This window comes from Cryptotermes secundus, unplaced genomic scaffold, assembly GCF_002891405.2.
Source record: "Cryptotermes secundus unplaced genomic scaffold, Csec_1.0 scaffold486, whole genome shotgun sequence".
Lineage (NCBI taxonomy): Eukaryota > Metazoa > Arthropoda > Insecta > Blattodea > Kalotermitidae > Cryptotermes > Cryptotermes secundus.
In genome coordinates this window covers 92,145-111,273 of record NW_019735562.1, presented here as the reverse complement: position 1 = coordinate 111,273, position 19,129 = coordinate 92,145, and the positions used below count along the sequence as shown (strand labels likewise).

The 19,129-nt window shown below is 44.0% G+C and overlaps 1 protein-coding gene across 1 annotated transcript in view; it reads left to right on the top strand.

Moving 5' to 3' along the window:
• Nucleotides 1-19,129, top strand: part of LOC111869566 (laminin subunit alpha-1) — a gene marked incomplete at its 3' end in the record, with an annotated part of 139,275 nt that overhangs the window by 29,391 nt on the left and 90,755 nt on the right. The window contains 1 exon segment of the mRNA XM_023861193.2: nucleotides 16,040-16,356. Within this exon segment, the coding sequence (XP_023716961.2) occupies nucleotides 16,040-16,356 (317 nt within the window).

Genomic DNA, 19,129 nt, shown 5'->3' with positions numbered 1-19,129 from the left:
AACTTATTTTTAATTCGATTAGTGGGGGGTGGAGTCCAGCTGGGTCCACTCGGCACGGCGGCCACTGATTAGCCTATTGTACCTGCCCCAGGTGATTATGATGATGGAGAATTTGGGGGAATGAAGATTGGCAGGGTAAACCGAAGTACTCTGAGAAAACCCGACCTAGCGCCACTTTGTCCACCACAAATCCCACTTGACCAGACCCGGGATCGAACCCGGGCCGCCGCGGTGGGAAGCCAGCGACTAACCGCTTGAGCTATGGCGCGGCCTGCTGTTGCCTAAGACGGAAGAAGAAAGGGGAGACCGGGGGAATGTGAATTGATCCTACCCTTTAATTAAGCACCACGGTATGAAGACAGAGGAGTGGAGGTTTACCTTCACGCGTTAATGATCTTGGTACTAGATTGGGCGAGAACTCACGGCCTCTCTATCCCCGGGGAAAGATACCCTGGTGCTCACTGGATATGTGGTCGGGTCTGCCCTGGAACCGGTCTGGACGCTGTAAAAATAGTAAAGGTATCCCTGCAACAGGCCATGGAGGCCCATAAGGTTGTGAGATGTTGAGGTTCCCATATTTTCTAGACAATCGGCTCGTAGATGGTGGTAAGGCTCTCAACCCTACGCGCCGGCCGCCATTTACCCCCAAGAATATTCCTGGTACTAATTTCTGTTAGAGGCTGAGTCGATCCCAGGGCCATAGTACGGCAGGAAGGATTAGGTCAATTGAAAAAAATCCAGTGACCTCATCGGGATATGATCCCGCGACCTTCCGCCTTGTAGCATAGTGCCTCAACCAACTGACGCTGTAGAGAAGAGAACATTAGGTGCCCCTGTCGGAGGTCGAACCCAATTCCTCTATCCAGGCTGTAGGTCAATCGTCATGCCCACTGAGCTATCTGAGCTTCCTATACAAATCAGGAGATAAAATGGAGGAAGTTGGCGCGGCGCCATATGGCATGTATTGGAGGGATTAGAAGTGTATACAGAATTGTAGTCGGAAGACCTGAATGAAATTGTGAACTTGGGAGGTCTACACGTGGATGAGATCGTAAAGGCCGTAAGGAATAGGATGGAAGGATTTGGACTGGATTCGTCTGCGTCGGAATAAGTGCCATTGTCGGACCCTTGTGCACACGATAATGAACCTTCTGGTTCAACCAAATGCAGGTAATTTCTTGCGTACCTGAGCGATTTGTAGCTGCCCTAGAAGGCCTCTGCTCCTTGAAGTTCAGTTCGGACCGTCGTCTTCCTGTTAAGTGGCATTTCGGACGTATAGCCTTCATGCAGTGCAGCATAATCCTGACATGATGTCGCAGCTGCAGACGATAGTCGAGCGGATAGTTTCCAATTTTGGTATCTAGTTGGATAAATGTCCTTGTACTCTTCTCCAAGTATAATTAGAATGATCAGGTCAAGGAGGATGAGGTTGGCAGGGCATATAGCACGAATGGGGAGAAGAGGAATGCATATAGGATATTGGTGGGAGAGCCAGAAGGAAAGAGCCCCACGGGGAAGACCAAGGCGTAGGTGGGTGGACAATATTAAAATGGATCTTAGAGAGGTAGGATGGGATTTTATGGATTGGATTGACCTGGCTCAGGATAGGGACCAGTGGAAGGATCTTGTGAACACGGTAATGAAACTTCGGGTTCCATAAAATGCTGGGAAATTCTGGAGTAGCTGCAGAACTGGCTTTCCTCAAGAAGGGCTTAGCTCCGTAAGTAAGTTGGATAATGGGGGGGGGGGACTGTTGCAGAATAGAATTACTCCTGTGCTGTGGATCAAAGCCACCGAACGCGCGCTACTAATGCTTGCAGCATTGCACCTCTACACCTCTACACCTCTACCGTCATCATCACACTCCGTCTGCCTTCTACTGGCAAAACCTGGCCTAGACATTGGGTCATGCAACCGCATGACTTGGCACTAATAAGAACGAAATTATTTCTGTCTGAGGTTTACACTTCGACGCATGCGCTAAAGTATAAACAGTAAATCTCTTTGAATTGCTGGCCTGCGCATTCATAGGTAAGGAACGCAGTGGCCTATAAACCACGTGATGTCAAAGATGATTCCAACCAACGTTTTTGCCTTTATTGAATGAATAAGACAACAGTTACTGTTAAATATTCGTTCACTTTTAATGAACAGGTCGCTCATTAGTACTGAGACCGGAACATTTTCCGCTGTTGCCTTCTTAGATTTTCGATAAGAAAGTGAGTGGCTTAAAGAGGCCTCTGGTGTAACGAGGACAAAGTTCTACCCGCCCATCCAGAGGGGTGGATCCTGGTCGTCCTATTCGGATGCTGTTTCACCACTATTCATCTTTGCGCTGCAGGTCTGTGGCCTACTGTGGCTTCGTATCTCTTGATCTCTCATCTAGGTTCATCGGGAAGCACTTACAGAATTATCAGATTGTGCGGAAATTATTTGGATGTTTATCTAGAAGAGAGGAGTTCTATTAACCGGGCGAACAATTATATTCTTTTAGCTTCTCAAGAAGGATTCTGCTACGTAGAAGTAGTTAATTTGTTAATTATGATCTTCCGGAACTTTAAATTTAAAAGAAAAAAGTAGGTTTATGGCTCGATTTTAAATCTTCCCCCAACATTGGCTTGAAGAGAGAGAGACTTCCGGTCTGTGGGACCGGCGTTGGGTGTAGCCAACCTCTGTATCCATGATATGAAATCAGACAAGTTACATGCTGCATCAGGTCTTTTGTGTTGAAATCAATAAAGATCAGCAAGCAACATGTGTTAGTGACGGAATTATGAGAACTGATTTTTTCGCTGCACCAAGACACGTGTTTGCTGTCACATCCGTGGCACAGGGTTCAGAGGGTCATGCACTTCATCATTTTGCCAACTTTGTCTTCCCTTCTAAATCGTGAAAGAATAGCAATATCATCCTCTCGTTATTACTTCCTATTTTCTGTATTTGTTCACACTAAGTCGGAAGGGCGCGGGTTCAGATACCGATGAGGTCATTGGATTTTTTCAATTGACCTAATCCTTCCAGCCGCACTATGGCCCTGGGGTTCACTCAGTTTCTAACAGAAATGAGTACCAGGAATTAATTAAATAATTTTCCTGGGGAGTAAAGCGCGGCCGGCGCGTAAGGCTGACAACCTTACCGCCATCTTTGAGCCGATTGTCTAGATAATGTGGGAGCCTCAACGTCTCACAACCCTATGGGCCTTCACGGCCTGTTACAGGGATAGCTTTACTTTTTTTAATAGTACCAATACGACTACTTTTTAAGTAAAAATTATGAAATTTCTTTTTCCTACTGGTACTATCTCTCCCTCTTTTTGGTTCATATATCCTCCACAGGATTTTTTTTTCAGTTAACCTATATACAAATCCATCCAATTCTTTATTGAAGCATCCTGTTGCTTTGTAGTTATTGTCTGTCTTCGGGCAACACTTAGTCACTCCCCGAGACTTACATTCACACTGTCACTACACTTGTTGCCACTGTGTTGGTACAACATGTTTCGGTCTCCATGCTGCCATCATCAGGGCAACTTAAAGCAATCTAGTTGCCCTCCTCGGGCGACTAGGTTTGCCATCCAATTTGTCAAAGAGCATGCGGCCAGCAGCAACCGACCCAGAGCGACTGGTTGCTTCAATTCTTACGTCAGCTTGTGTAGAGATGTCACTGCAGCAGTTGCTACTGCGGCTTGTCTCATTTTGAGCAGGAGAAGAAAACGTCACAGCAGAGTGTGGTGCAGGAACAGGTCCTTCTGAGATTTGTAACCCTTTTTTTCGCTTCCTTCACCGAACATTCAAACTTCGTGGCTAAGTCCTCCCATAGCTTAAGTTAAAGGTCGTGCCATAGCTCAAGCGGTTAGTCGCTGGCTTCCCACCGCGGCGGCCCGGGTTCAACCCCGGGTCTCGTCAAGTGGGATTTGTGGTGGACAAAGTGGCGCCGGAGCAGGTTTTCTCCCAGTACTTCTGTTTTCCCTGCCAATGTTCATTCCAACAAATTGTCCATCATAATCACCCGGGGCTACAATAGGCCAATTTAATGACTCGGATGTTATTCCAATTAGGACCGCCTTTGTGGTCTAGTGGTCAGATTTCCTGGCTACAGATCCAGAGGTCCGGGTTCGATTCCCCACGCTACCAGATTTTCTGAGATGTAGTGGGTCTGGAACGGGGTCCACTCAGTCTCGTGACGATAATTGAGGAGCTATTTCAAAGAAATAGCGGATCCGGTCTAGAAAACTGAAATTAACGGCCGTAGGGTTTCGTTGCGCTGACCACGTGACACCCTCTATCTGCTTAAGTTGGCACTAACTTCGCCGACAAGCGGCGGTCGCTCGGTCGATATAGTTCGCTTGCGGACTACAGGTCACGGAGTGTTCTTTGTTTGCAAATATCTGTGTGACAAATTTCTAATTATGCTTAGTGTTTCAGTCAAGTATCAACATTTTGCGAAATCGTTAGAAAGAAAAGTATGAAGTAGTGTGTCTTGAATCGTCATTATCATTTGACATAGTGTCTGGAGTAGTGGATAATCTAACTATTGGCGAGATGCGGTTATGAAGAACATACAGAAAATGGAAGAAGGATCAATACGATTTCTTTTCGGTGAAGATAAGGAATCTGACAAATGTATGCCAAGTAGTTCCTCAGTGTAATTCGAAATTTGACTCTACCGGGGGGTTTAAGCAACAACAAGGACAGAAATTTTCTTCTATAAGTTTCCGCTGCTTGGAGCTATATTGTAGACCAATATCGCATGTGCTCTAACCCTTAGGTCAACATATAACAAGAGAGGTATTCATCCGCTGTCAGCCTTGCTTCTGCCTGCTTAGCAACAGGGCAAACTACGGACGGCAGAGACAATTCGGACGTGCCTCTCGGCGACATTCAGATGTTGTTAAAGTAGGACGCTTCCTATAAGATTTGCCTTCTCTTCCGAGACCTAGTATTTTAATTCCACATAAATTATTCTAAAAGAAACGCAAGTCTTGGGACTTTTCTATTTTCATGTACTGTACCCACGACAGGGCAGGAAGCAGCCAAGCATAGCCCAACTCAGATTGGGTTTAATGTGTACCATGATATGTTGAGATCACTAGTCACCGTCCGAAACATTTGCAGTAATGAGGTTCTGGTTCTTGGTTTATTTACAAAAGCTGCTCAGTTAGTATGGACAAATGAAAGTTATTGAAGAGTTTATAATTCGAACTTCTTTCCTCGCCTGGGGTCACTTTGAATTTTGGGAATACCTGCTCGTGAGTTCGTCCCGAAACCACCACGAGGTGTGGGGGGTCATTCCTGTATTGACAGGAACTTTTTGTCGCATCCTGCAGAGTACGTCATGGTTCATTTCGGGGTTGGAGAAAGCGCAATGTTTTGTTAGAAGGTGCCCAGGCTTTGCCCGCTTCTCATTGGTTCCACGGGGTTAGTATCTTGTCTGGAAGCCAAGGAAGCGTTTTAAACATAAACTGTATAATAAGGGGAATTTAAAATAAATGACGTGAAAATAAAATGTTGAAAATGGCAAAGAACTAAGATTATTAACGAATTGAATACGTGAAGCTTACTGGACAGAAAACAAAATGAACGTACAGCACTTGTTCCAAACCCAGTTGCTATAAATTATATTAAAAAAAAAACTGTCTCAAATTAGCTGACCAGTTCGAACATGTAAATTATCTCGAATATGGCCTAGTAAAATTTGCCGTAGTATGGGATAATACTAACAATCCTACCCTGCCCACGGAGGCAATATTTGCCTCTACCGAACAGAGTACACGATGTCGTAAATTAGAAGAACACATAAAACCAGTCTTCAGCACTCCACAAACATCAAATCTTACATACAACTGCGTAACAGTAGGGAAAACAGACGCTTAATTTTTATTTACTGCCCGCGGAAACGTGTCTGGTTGTTTCTTTTACATCAGTTGTAATTGTTTTTTAATTTTGCTTGGAAAAGTACATTTCATTGGAGACAGTTATTGCAGTTAACAGCCATTTATATCTGGGGGAAGGTTTAGGCGTGGGGCTGAATATGTCCACATTAGGCAAACAAAGTTGCGACACGAACGTAGTCCAGCTGCAGCACCCCCTTTCAATGGTTCTTACTTGGACATGTTTGTGAGCAAAGATCCCCGTTGTTCATCTTTTCTTTCAGTCAAGGAACATAGAAATGCGCAGTCACCAAATTCATTTCATTTCCTCTTACTGTTTTTCTTAAAAACTTGAGTCGGTTAAATAAACTAACGGAAATGAAGCTGGGATACCTCAGCCTTCATACTGACTGAGTACGGACTCGATTCCCATGAGGGACCACTTCTAAGGTTCACTCATCCTTCTGTTCAAATGACAGCGGGGTAAATTGGCTTGGGGGTGAGATCCACATCTCACCCCCATCTACGAGGTTAAGAATTCGTGGAAACATTCCTTCAAACCCCAAACTTCTTTATGCCGTAGTGTTTATGTATGAGGAAACGGTTAGCTTTGGAAAGAACACCTCCGCAGTGCACAAATTACTGGGTTTTTGGACCTTATCCGTGGTCCAGTAATCTAGAGCAGTGTGTCTCAACCGCCGGGCCGCGACCCTGTACCGGGGAAAAAAAAATCACCGGACCGGAATCTGACAAAGGTTGAGAACCACTATTCTAGAGAATAGAAACCGCAACGTTTCGGAAACAAATCCAGTTTCCGAAACGTCATGTTTATATTCTCTACAATGCCGGACAATGGAAGAAGTCCAAAAACCCAGTAATTCTGTTTGTTAATATACCATAGTCAGAGCCCTTTAGTAGTGGTTTGAAGCAGTCTACTGCATGTAGAAGGAAAGGCGATTATGAGTCATCGACCCATTAGGCGCTATATAGTCTTGAGTTACTGGCTGCACAGTTCAATCAAAACGTAGGCACCTGCAGTGTGAACTGAACAGCTGGCTTTATTTATCAAAACATTGAATGTTCCTAATGTCTTCCTCAGTTTGCGTATATAAGTTTCGCCAAATATTAACTAACGGATCGAGTTGTTCAAGGCATTAAGTATTGGAACGAACTGGTAAACAGACATGCATAGCAACATTTAGGATGTAATTACGAGGTAAATTGTAAACATCGGGCCTAGGATATGGTCCTTTGGCGGGATATTATGAACACGTTCTTCTAACCTTCGGGTTCCATAAAACGCGGAGAATTTCTTTACCCGCTGAAGAATATTAGCTGTTCCAGAAGATCTCTGTTATATGGGGTAGGTTAATTGCAATTTATTCAGTTTTTGTGATCGAGAGATTTCTCTTATACCCGTGTTTTTTAATGTGAAAGTACACATATACTTCTGGTTTGTATCATAACTTTCTCAGTTAAAAGCGCAATGTTGAAATCTTGATAAAACCATCGTTGTATTTTTGCAGCCCTTTTACCGAATAGTTTGCTACGACTAATAATGACTTTATCATCCCCCTGTATACATAAACAGTAATGTAACAGCGAGGTGAAAGCTCTGAAATTACGCGGTTCTGGTTTTACTATAGCTACAATGTGTGGAGCGTTAGCGGTCAACAGTGCATGAGCGTGTTGTATATTACGCTGTATATTGTTTCTATTGCATCCTGTGCCTTTTGTGACTGCTGCTAATATTTTTTTGTGGATATGTGAAGAATAGTATACTTTGTGAAGGACTCGATGTACGATTTATTTTTGTGCTTGTCATTGGTGGGAGATAGAGTTAAATTTCATCATTGACGTGTAGAACGGGTAAGGATAAGGGCAGTGGTAATTAATAGCACGGAAGCTTTTATAGCAAATGACGGGACTTCGCTGAATTCTCAATAGATCGTGGCGCTAGTTGAATTATATTGTCACGTGTATTAGTGACTAATAACGGGGGTTCTGGATTGGATGAACAGGTTTATTTACTCCTGATACACACCACAATTAATTATAGCGCCATTGCTATTTACACACTTTCCAGTCCACTGTTGCACACGCACTAGGATTCTCAGTCGTCTCCTAGCAACGGATTTCAACACAGAAATTAGCGCTTCTAATCACTATGAGGTTTTCTTGCTATTTCGTCTTCAGTCACTCTGGAACTTCGGAACTAAACATTCTTCTGGACTCACTCCTCCAGCTTAGGACTCAGTCGTAACTGCCTTGAACAAATTCTGTCACTCTTATATAGCCGCGGAACGGACATGGACTACAGTATACACATCACGTGATCGCTATCCAGCCAGTCTTCTTGCCCGTCGGTCGGATCTACAGGAAGCACAGCTTCCTCTGTTCTTGCGTGTTGGACCGTGTTTACAGTTAGTTACAATACATATAAAAAGGACATTTCACTACGTTATAAGAACTGAATTTTTCATGTCAGTGAATATTATTATTATTATTATGGGGTCTGGTTAATGACGCCTTTTAACCTGGTAGGTGAGTACCAAAGTTTCGGAGGAATATCCTCCCTTAATCTTCATGGTAGAATTCAAGTTGGCTCACGTTCCACTTGATGATGGATGCAGTAAATTACTCCGAAATGTTGATACTTACCTGCAAGACTACATTATTGTTCTGGGTTGTTTATTCTTGGTTTATTGTTTGTGCACCTCTGGCATTAGCTATCGGTTTGGAATACTTATCTAGAGATATTGAATACATCAGTTGTTATCATACTTACTCGCCTTCCAGCAGTTATGTAACGGCTGGTCATGGTTATTTTTGTCAATATGTGAAGTCTGCAACTGCCGTGACTCAGGGAAACCGGAGGCTTTGGCAGCAGGGCGTTCATTATGCAGTTCTCCAGAACTGGGCACACGCCCATTGCAGTGAGATCACTGCGCTTATCAGTAATCGTAAAGCTTTTGTTTAACAGTGGCAATTGTCGACCCCAGGGCCATAGTGCGGCTGGAGGGATTAGGTCAATTGGAAAAAAAAAAAAACCCAGTGACGTCATCGGGACTTGAACCCACGTATTTCGGCTTGTAGCATAGTGCCGCAACCAACTACGCTACTGCGAGGACGCAAGTTTAAGTTGCTTAAAATAGGCGTCATTTGCCCCTTTCTGTTCCGTGTGACACCCCACAGTTTGCCGCTTTCTTTGCCCTTCAACATAGTGAGCTTGAGCTAGGGTTGGTTCCTCCCTGTCGCGTTCTCTCGACAAGAGGGATCTTCCCCCAGAAGCATACATGTGCGTTTGTTTCCCTCCCGCGCTGTTTAGGAAACTCGTTGTATTCAACTATAGGAAATATAAGCGACTCGCATGTTAGAAGCTTTTACTGACGCACGGAAACTAATCGGTGGTTCTCAGACATCTGCTCTGAGATATACAACCACAGCTACCTGCGGAGTGGGGGCTGGTATCCACCCTGCAGACATACTAGGTGGAGGCTGAGTGGACCTCAGATATGTTAAATGGAATCGGAGGGAGGATTCCTGTTGAGAACTAATTATTATACGAAATGGGGATAACTTCATTAGACCACTAACTGAATCGGTCAGTTGGAAAAGGGAACATGTCCGCGTTTCATGCGGTGTACTTGTTCTGTTTTCCCACTAAATCATCAGTTTCATTCCTGCTCACAACCATGACTTGGGGCAATTCCATTAACAAGCGCAGCGGACATAATATTATTACAGGCTTCATTGAATGCATTACATTAATAAGAGCCAAGGCCGGCCAATCATTTTGCCACTCTGTGCTTTTTCTCTGATATTAGACAGAACAGAGCCGATGACAGTGGCCGCGCGGTCTGAGGTAGGCCGCACACCGGCATGTGTCAAGACACGATGTCTGTGACATGACGCAAAGAAAGGAGCACAGTTGAAACGAATGAGATTATGAAAACCGCCGCACACCGGTCTGAGTCGTGATGCTGACGTCAGCTTCATGCTGACGAATTACGAATGAAGCAAGACTGCGTCATTTGTCTCATATCTTGATGCTTGTCTTGACGCAGTTGGTGTACAGATGCCATAAGGCATGAAATCTCTTCGCTCGCTCGAACACTGGAATCGTGGAATCGAATCATGAATGATTACCTAAGATTTGAGGCTTTCACGGCGGTGACTATGAAGAAAGCAGTCTTCTGGGATTTGGCACCGTGTATATGTGGTGTTAACCGACGTTTCGGAGGAACGTATCGCCTCCATCTTCAGGGTAGAAGGAAAAATATAAGAAATCCGCAAGCGAAGAGAACGTGAGAACCGATAAAAGCTATGTGAAATAGCTGTGTTTATTTCCATCACCAGTCTGCTTTTACCGGTTCCCACGGTCTCTTCGCTTGCGGATTTCTTATATTTTTCCTTCTACCCTGAAGATGGAGGCGATACGTTCCTCCGAAACGTCGGTTAACACCACATATACACGGTGCCAAATCCCAGAAGACTGCTTTCTTCATGAATGTTTACGTTTATTCTGTGTTTGTGGGGGCTGATCCCCCGTCCAAGGAGTCCTGCCGGCTGGCTCAGGATTAAGAAACTGAAGTGAAACAAAGCGTCTAACGGACGCCCAGTGCTTCAAAGCAACCGAAGTAAGAGAGAGCTCGGACAGAGGCGCTACGTTCCATGCTCCTTTCGTCAGTAAACCGTTTGACACATTAAAACCATCCCTGATTTAAAGAGGAACAGTAGTTTTAGTATTCGTTACCTCGTTCCTGTCGTTAAGTATTACCGTGTGGGAAGCCGGGTAGTGAAATAACCTTCTGAGTTGTCAGACGGTTCTAACACGAAATCATCTATGCGAATTCAGCATAGCTTGCTCGGAACGGGCGCTGGTGCTGTGCGAAGTGCAGATTTTAGAGTAAAACACTAAACGGAAAGACAATCATTTGTTAGCCATCTTCAAGGATCTCTGTGTAAACGGTTTGTTACTGTCCATTTTTACTTGGCGGCTGCTGTGGAAATACGAACTTATGAAACCAGAATAACTCTGGGCAAGATTAGAAATTACAGACTATCTTCCGGTTTGAAAGCAGGAACACCGGGTAGTATGAGTGTAGATGAAAAAAATGGTTTCTGAATAAAGGTTAATTTATATTGTGATTGTGTTTTGCATTTTATAGCAGTCAACGTCATTTAAATATAGATGAACTTATTAGAGTCATCTCACAGCATGTAACAGGATTAAATGATTTATAGGTTGGAACTCATTTTGTTCCTTTGTAGCGCGTTCACAAATTTATTTTAATTGGTCAGTATATCAACGTTTTTTAAAGATCGTTTCGAGCAGAGCTGTTAATTTTATTCTATACGCATGCGTGTGCTATTATACAGTAGGTGCACATAGTAACTGGCCTAACCTTACTCCACCTATTGTTCTGACATCTGGTGGCAATATCGTTTCATCTTGCTTACCTCTCATGAATGTAACCTTAATAACATTGCAAGAGACCGTGGAATATGAAATGTTATAAATGTGAATACATGTACCGTGAAAACGGAGAATGATGTATTTATCACTGTGGCCCTCACATAGTGATGAAAGTGCAGAAATACTTTACTCCAGTGTAATATATTGTGACGTGTTTGCCCCATGCAAGAACGGTTGAGCCACATAAATACTCATTCTAAGTTATACATGCAACAACAATGGAACAACGGTGTTATGCAACCTGCTTGTAGGCGTCGGTTCGGTAAACACTTCCGCGCAGGCGTATTGACGTCACACTCCAACAGTACTTAGCTATCACGTGACTTGTTTGCTGTATGGTTTGCGCCACGCAACAGTAGAACTGTGTTTTCTGTCTTGTCCGTGCTGCGGCTATATAACATGAGTCCGCTGACAGCTAATGGGAGTCCAGGAGAGATTTTATTTGAGTTCCGAGGTTCCAGGTTGATTGAACAAGAAATGGTTAGAAGACTTCATAGCGATCTGAAGTGCTCGGTTCTGTGTTGAGATCCGTTGCAATGAGACGACTAGTGGAAACTGAGAATCCTTGTGCTTGTGCTACGGTGTACTGTAAATTGTGTAAATCAGCGATAGCACTATATTAATTGCGATTAAGAGAGATTGTAACTGAAGTGCTAATAAATCCAATGATCCGAACTAGAACCCGTTAACTTAGTCACGCGTACCCCTTACAAACAAACAAACTCCGTGATTTCAGTCCACAAGCGAACCATACCGACCGAGTGACCGCCGCTTGCCGGCGAAGTTTAGTGCCAACTTTTACGGATAGGGCGTATCGCGTGGTCAGCGCAACGAATCCCCACGACCATTAATTTCGGTTTTCTAGCACGTGACAATATTTTTTTTTGCGTTTGACGCAGACACAGATAATTAGTTCCAGAAATGGAAAATATATCTTAATATATATTAGGCCTATTGCACTACATAAATACGGAGTATTACACCTTTACAGTCACTGTTAGAAGAATTTAAATGTAGGTAAAAGTAAAGAGAACGTAAACTTTGCATTTTATTTCTATACATTGAATTACCGGTGTCCTCTGTCCTCTTGGCCAACTGACTTGTCTATCTGATCAAGACGAGCCCAAACTCTACTGGACAACAGCATACGCTTCGAGGCTGGCGTTGTAAGTTTCTGGAACACTGTAATCATTTTAAGCCTCTTTGTAAAAGATTATGTCTTCGACAGCACACCCCCTGTCACATTGCTATAAATTCTTATCTCTGCTGTGGACTCTCCAGTACCTGTGAAGAAGAAAAGGTCGCCACCCCATGCTGACTATATGAACCAGCCCTTCTTCAGGAACAATAGCCAGGACTAGGAGCAGTCAGGATTTCGACCCTTCAACACCCTTCCCTTTCTGCCTTGGAGCCACTCTTCATTCGATGCTGCTATTATAGCTGGTGTGCCTTGGCGGTCCCTCTTTGTATCGAACAAAGTGTTACGAGTGGTCCGCCCCTCAAACCGTTTTTTTTTTTGCCTCTTCCAAAGTATACTAGACTATCTACTTTCTGGGCAGCAAGTTTCTCTTTTCATTTCACCATAAGGGTGTAACATCTTTCCACATTTCAGAGTTGCTTTCATTTCTTAACACGTGCCAAAAGAAAGGGTAGTTTGGAGGTACTGAATGAGATGCAGTACTGCCCCAGAATTTTGCCCCGAATCTTAGTAAACTGGAAATTTGAGCAGACCACAAACGCAGAAATCGATAGTTGTGTCTCTCAGTACGAGTGTAGTTGAGTGAGACGATAGGCTGCTTCTGCTACACGATTTTCTGTTCTAATAACCGCGACAACATACGAAAAGTAAACATTCCTTTTGAACCAATTTGGTTATAATATTAATACTTCGAAGCCTGAAATTTATCGAACAGTTCTTTGAAAATTCAGTTCCTACCTTGCAGAGAATATTCTGCGTGCCCCTTACAAGGACCAGTCGAGTATTGCTGTGTAGGGATTAGCTGTTTTCTTTGTGAGAAACACAAAACTACACTCTGTGAGCAAAATGCAGAATTGTTTAATGTTGAAACTAATTTGTTCCTCGTGTGTGCAGCACAAACTAGCGATATGCATCCAAAGTTAGTCCCTGTACTTAAACACTGCGCTGCGGTTGCCTCATCTGCGGGAAGAAAGCCCCTGGTGCCCTAAGTGGAAGGGGGGGGGGTGAGCAGTAGACCCAAACCGATAAGACTAGGTCATCATGCATGGATAGATTGGGAACGTCTTTCAACTCTTGCTCGGAGTTACACAAAAGCCCTCAAATTCATCTAAATAGAAGTGTGATCTGCTTGTTGGCTGTGAACCAGAACTTCAGAAGCCCAGTAACATGTTCTAAGGAGTTTGAATGATTGAGTTTCCTGAAGTCTCTTTGCTTCAGAATTTCAGACTGAAACTGTATACGTGTATATTTATCTTTTCCATGCGTGCTATATGACTGGCAAGTCTCATCTTTCATTTGATCATACATAAATTAATTTTTGAACAGTACAAAATATGTTCATTATTCAGAGTTATTTTGAAGATTTCTGTCTTCTGGGGTATAACACAGTGCAGCCCGTTGAAAATCAGCCGACGTTTCGGAGGAACATGTCGCCTCCGAAACGTCGACAGCCTTGCAACTGACACACTGAGTTATATCCCAAAAGAAAGATCTGCTGTGAGAACACCAGATTCTACAAAGTTATGTTACTTGAAATGGGAGGTTTGGAATTTATTTTTATTTACTCGATGTTGCCGTGATGAAGTCTTGGATGTGTAACCACAGGCGAACACGCCGCTGACGGGGGTGTATGGAGGGACATGCGAAGCTTCTAAATAAATAACACGTGTTTTAACTCGTTAATGAGCAGTCTCCCGGAACAGCCGCTCGTAGGATCCAGACAAATTTAGTAACTCACGCAGGCCCCGCATTTACTTGCCATGATACGGGGAACTACCCGAGCTAGACAGGTCCGGCCTGGCTGTGCTCTGCACCTGACTCCACCACCAAGCCCTGTCAGGCGACTGCTCGCAGACAACAGTCAGCGCTGAGACGAATTTAATCCATCATTCGACTGTAAAATCACATACAAACGCACATGAAGCATAACACAACAGTTACAATTAATACTTTGCTGGACATTATCCATCATCTTGTCTATTCTAAAAAACAGTCTAGTTTCTATTAAAAAACAACGTTTCGAGAACTGGAATCTGTCCCCGTCTTCAGGTAAAACCTACTCAGTTGGGTCCAATAGACAGAGCTANGGGGGGGGGCGTAATACTCCGGCCCTTGCATCGCGACCATCACGGATCTACTGTGCTTCTCCTTTTGATTCCTACACTTCGAGTGACGGGGGCTTCATAATAGTCACTTGTTTCGAGGCGACGAAGTTTTAAGTAAGCTATGGCCTCACAATCGCATAGAACATGTGTGGCTGATTCATCTTCTCCTAGACACCTTTCACAAGTAGGGTCATCGGTCAATCCCAGTTTGAAAAGGTGTCCTCTAAGTAATCCTACCACCCATATTATTAGGTAAATACGTACATAATTTCTTTGTAAAAACAGAATACGACTAAGCAGATACATACCTAGCTTTGGCATTGACAAGCAGTTGCCTTTCTCTGGGCAACTTTATGCCCATTTGTGGTAGTTCCGGGTTTGGGAGAACAAAGCAATAAATGGGTTAGTGCTGGAGCAGGAGAAACCAGTGGGTATGTACGAGTAATTAGCAAATGGAAACACTACAAGCAGTAACGACTCCGCGCCCTTATATCAGTGCAAAGTTGACTGACTGACTCCTTGGCCCGAGTCCTTCCCGTAGTCAATGGTAGCTCGGCTACTGTACAATTTCCAAAATTTATGGAACCGAAATTTCGTTACCATGTTCACAAGAGCCCACCATTGTTCTCTATCGTGAGCCACATTAATCCAGTTGATACTATCCCGTTATAGTTCTCCAAGATTCACTTCTCAGTGTACTCTCCATATTTTGAGAAATGAAAGGAGTCTTAAGAGCTTACCTTGATTTGTTATCCTCCAACTTGCTTATGTATCTTCCTGGCGATCTCTTTCCTTCTGGCTGTCCCACAGAAAAACCTCTCAATTCATGTTCTGACACATGCATGCTACATACACCGTCCATCTCATCCTCCTTGACTTGATCATTACAATTATACTTGGCGAAGAGTACGGCATGGCGCGCCCTCAGGTGGCGGATCGAGGAGACGCCCTCCAGATATGGGGAATAGCTGTGAATACTCGGAATAAGCAGTCGCGGATAGCCGACAAGGAGTAGTCCTCAGCATGAGGGTTGGACATGGGACTAACAGCTGCTCACAGGAAAAGAAGAAGCTTGTTATGGAATGTTACAAGGGGCATTAACCACGTATGTTTGCCAAACAAATGGAACACATGTTACTTGAAATACTTGACGGATTTCGATGTAATTATTTGTCATTGCCTCATCTTCAGGGTCGAAGAGTAAGACAGGCGAGCAGCTAGAAATCTCTGCTGGCTGCGTGCTTGCTTAAATGCTTGCTCTTGCATTCTGAAGAAGGAGGCAGTACGTTCCTCCAAAATGTCGGTAAACGTCTAGCAGAATACAAGACATGTCTCCTTCAGTATGTTTCTGTCCGCGGTCAAGACCACTGACATTTGTTACTTTACAGACTCGAGTGGCGGTAACAACGGGAACAACGGGAGTGGCGTCGGTCTGTTCCCGAGCGTCTTCAATCTGGCGACGCGCGCCACCATCAGGGCAAATGCGACGTGCGGCTCCACGGGGCCTGAGGTGTACTGCAAACTGGTGGAGCACGTTCAGATGCGAGCCCCACAGTGCGGGGTGTGCGACTCCAACTCCCCCGACCACGACAAGAGGCACCCTATCACGCACGCAATTGACGGCACCCCCCGATGGTGGCAGAGCCCCAGCCTGCAGAACGGGCCTCAGTATGAGTGGGTCACAATCACCCTGGACCTAAAACAGGTACATCCCTCTTTCGTGTTTTCTTGAGTGTTCGCTGGGGTTCCAGCAGCCCTTCCATAGGTTCCGCTGAACAAGTGATAATACCTTTTCAAGCCAGCTTTCCTTTCTTAAAGAACATTATTCTTACTGTGGTCTTCAGACCTTTGTGCTCTCAAAAGTAGGTACCGACGTTTCGGAGAAATGTATTGCCTCCATTCAGAGCTGTACGGTGTTTGTTTATTCATATGTGGTTTAGTTAAATGCACTGTGGAGTAAAAAGAAGAAAGTAAAAGCAAAGGTATCCTTGTAACAAGCCGTGGAGACCCATAGGGTTGTGAGATGTTGAGGCTCCCACATTTTCTAGACAATCGGCTCACAGATGGCGGTGAGGTTGTCAACCTTACGCGCCGGCAGCTCTCTACCCCAAAGAATATTCCTTGTACCTGCTCCTGTTAGAGGCTGAGTCGAACCCAGGGCCATAGTGCGACTGCAACGATTAGGTAAATTGAAAAAAATCCACTTCATCGGGCTTCGATCCTGCGATCTTCCGGCTTGTGGTATAGTGCCTCAACCAACTACGCTACCGCTTGCCTGGAGATACATATTTAATTTAATTTAAGTCGTGATATTAATGGAAATTACAAATCGTTACGGTATCTTGGATGCCAGGTCACTCCTCTGTCATATTTGGATTACACGGTTTGATTTTGTCTGCTAACGGAAACTCTTTAACGTTTTGGTACGAAGGGTTTCTCACTACAAGGCGTCCCACCCTATAGTAGTACCAAGGTGAATCACGAAACGATCTCTCATTTCTTTTGACCGACAAATGACAAGTTAATTACGGGCGAAGTTGAAACCAGTACTTCATGGAGATACCAGTAGGAGGTACATGAATATCCCGTTGTTACCAAGAGGTGTGCACAACAGTGCGCTCAAAGAGACCACAACCAGTCATAGCCATCTCCAAATTCCTCACTCCACGATCCTTATGCTTCAAGCTGCTAAAAAGACCAGTAAACAGTTTACTGAGCTGTTGCTTAGTGTTCTGTCCGTAACATGCCTATAAGAATATGAACGCTACTGTATATTTTCTAGGAATAAACATTCATGTTAGTCATGCTTGTATTTGTAAGCAGTTATATTTGTTCTTTACATTGTATTAAGCCTTTCCTGTGAATTATGTAAGTTTACTGTTTGGTATATTTCGAACTTTAATAAATATTTTTGAAGCCTAAGTAGGCCAACTGTGTAACTGTGCGTATTAATGGAAGAACGTACGTACTTTGAGAACGTGTGGCGACAGACTGCTAAGGAACGTTGTTTGGAACGTTAACATAACGTATTGTCGCTACTGTCAGTATCTCGGAGTATAGCTTCGAACGATTGGATGGTTATGGAATAGAATGGTGAATTGTAAAGGATTGGAAAGGAAGCGGTCATGATCTGATTTGAGGCATTTGGAGCGATTAAAGAAAGGCACGAAACATTTGTTTAGAACAGTGTCCTGCTCGAGATTCAAATATTCAACCCGTCAGATAGAAGTTTTATCGAACCTAAGTGGGAGAAAGTAAGAGGGAACTGGAGAACGTTACATAATGAGGAGCTTCCTGTTGGTAGTGTGATAGCATTAAGCAGAATGTTATTGGAAGTAGGAGAAATACATGGCGAAATTTTAGTCGGAAACCCGAAGGTAAGACTGTTTGGGAGACCCGGAATTACATGTAAGAATGGTATTAAAAATTGGCCTGAAGGAAGTTGGTTATGAAGTTATTGCCTGCACTAAGCCTGAGGACGAGGGGCACGCTGTAGCGTAGTTGGTTGAGGCACTATGCTACAAGCCGAAAGGTAATGGGATTTCTTTCAGTTGACCTAATCCTTCCAGCCGCACTATGGCTCTGGGGTCGAATCAGCCTCTAACAGAAATGAGTACCAGGAATATTCTTGGGGGTAAAGGGCGGCCGGCGCGTAAGACTGACAACCTTACCGCCATCTGTGAACCGATTGTGTAGAGAAAATGTGGGAGCCTCAACTTCTCACAACCATATGAACCTCCAGGCCGTGTTACAGGGATAGCTTTACCTTTTTTCATATGGAGTCATTCTTACAATATTAGGAAGACAGAAGTTGCTTTCGTGCCGCCATACTTACAGTATTGTTCACATTAGGTTTATCATGTCGTAACGTATCAGTGAATAAGTAAGAGATGTTTGAGTAGTTCAAAATTGTACATGACGTTACAATTATAAGGCTTGTAGATTTTTGACGGTTCGAAATTTTTTACCATGAGCTCGAGTCCTGTCCGGGCACGAATGTATGTATTTTTGTGTGCTATGGCGTTTTGTAATGGGCATTGCAATAGGACGATATCCCCTTCAAGGATGTAGACCATTTCACCTTTGTAGACGGATATTTATAACACAGCACGTTCTGTTCCCACGAACAAGTGTCGTACTTTCTTTTCCCCTTTAAATGAGTTGTTTCGCTGCAGTAAGCATCCGCTTTGCTTACAACTGTTTCGAAATGTAGCAACCGGCGCTGTGCCTGTGTGAAGTAGACGCATGGCTTCCAATATGTCGGATTCCCTCGATTTACAAAGGTACCTGAACAGTTCTGAAATTTACATGGGTTGGAAGAAATTAGAACAGTCATCTGCAGGTAAAAAGAATTTACCATGGTCCGCCGTGATGTTCGGGAGTCGGGATAGCTCAGTCAGTATAGCGACTGGCTACGGGCTGGACGTGAGGAGCCGGGATAGCGCAGTCCGTATAGCGACTGACTACGGGCTGCACGA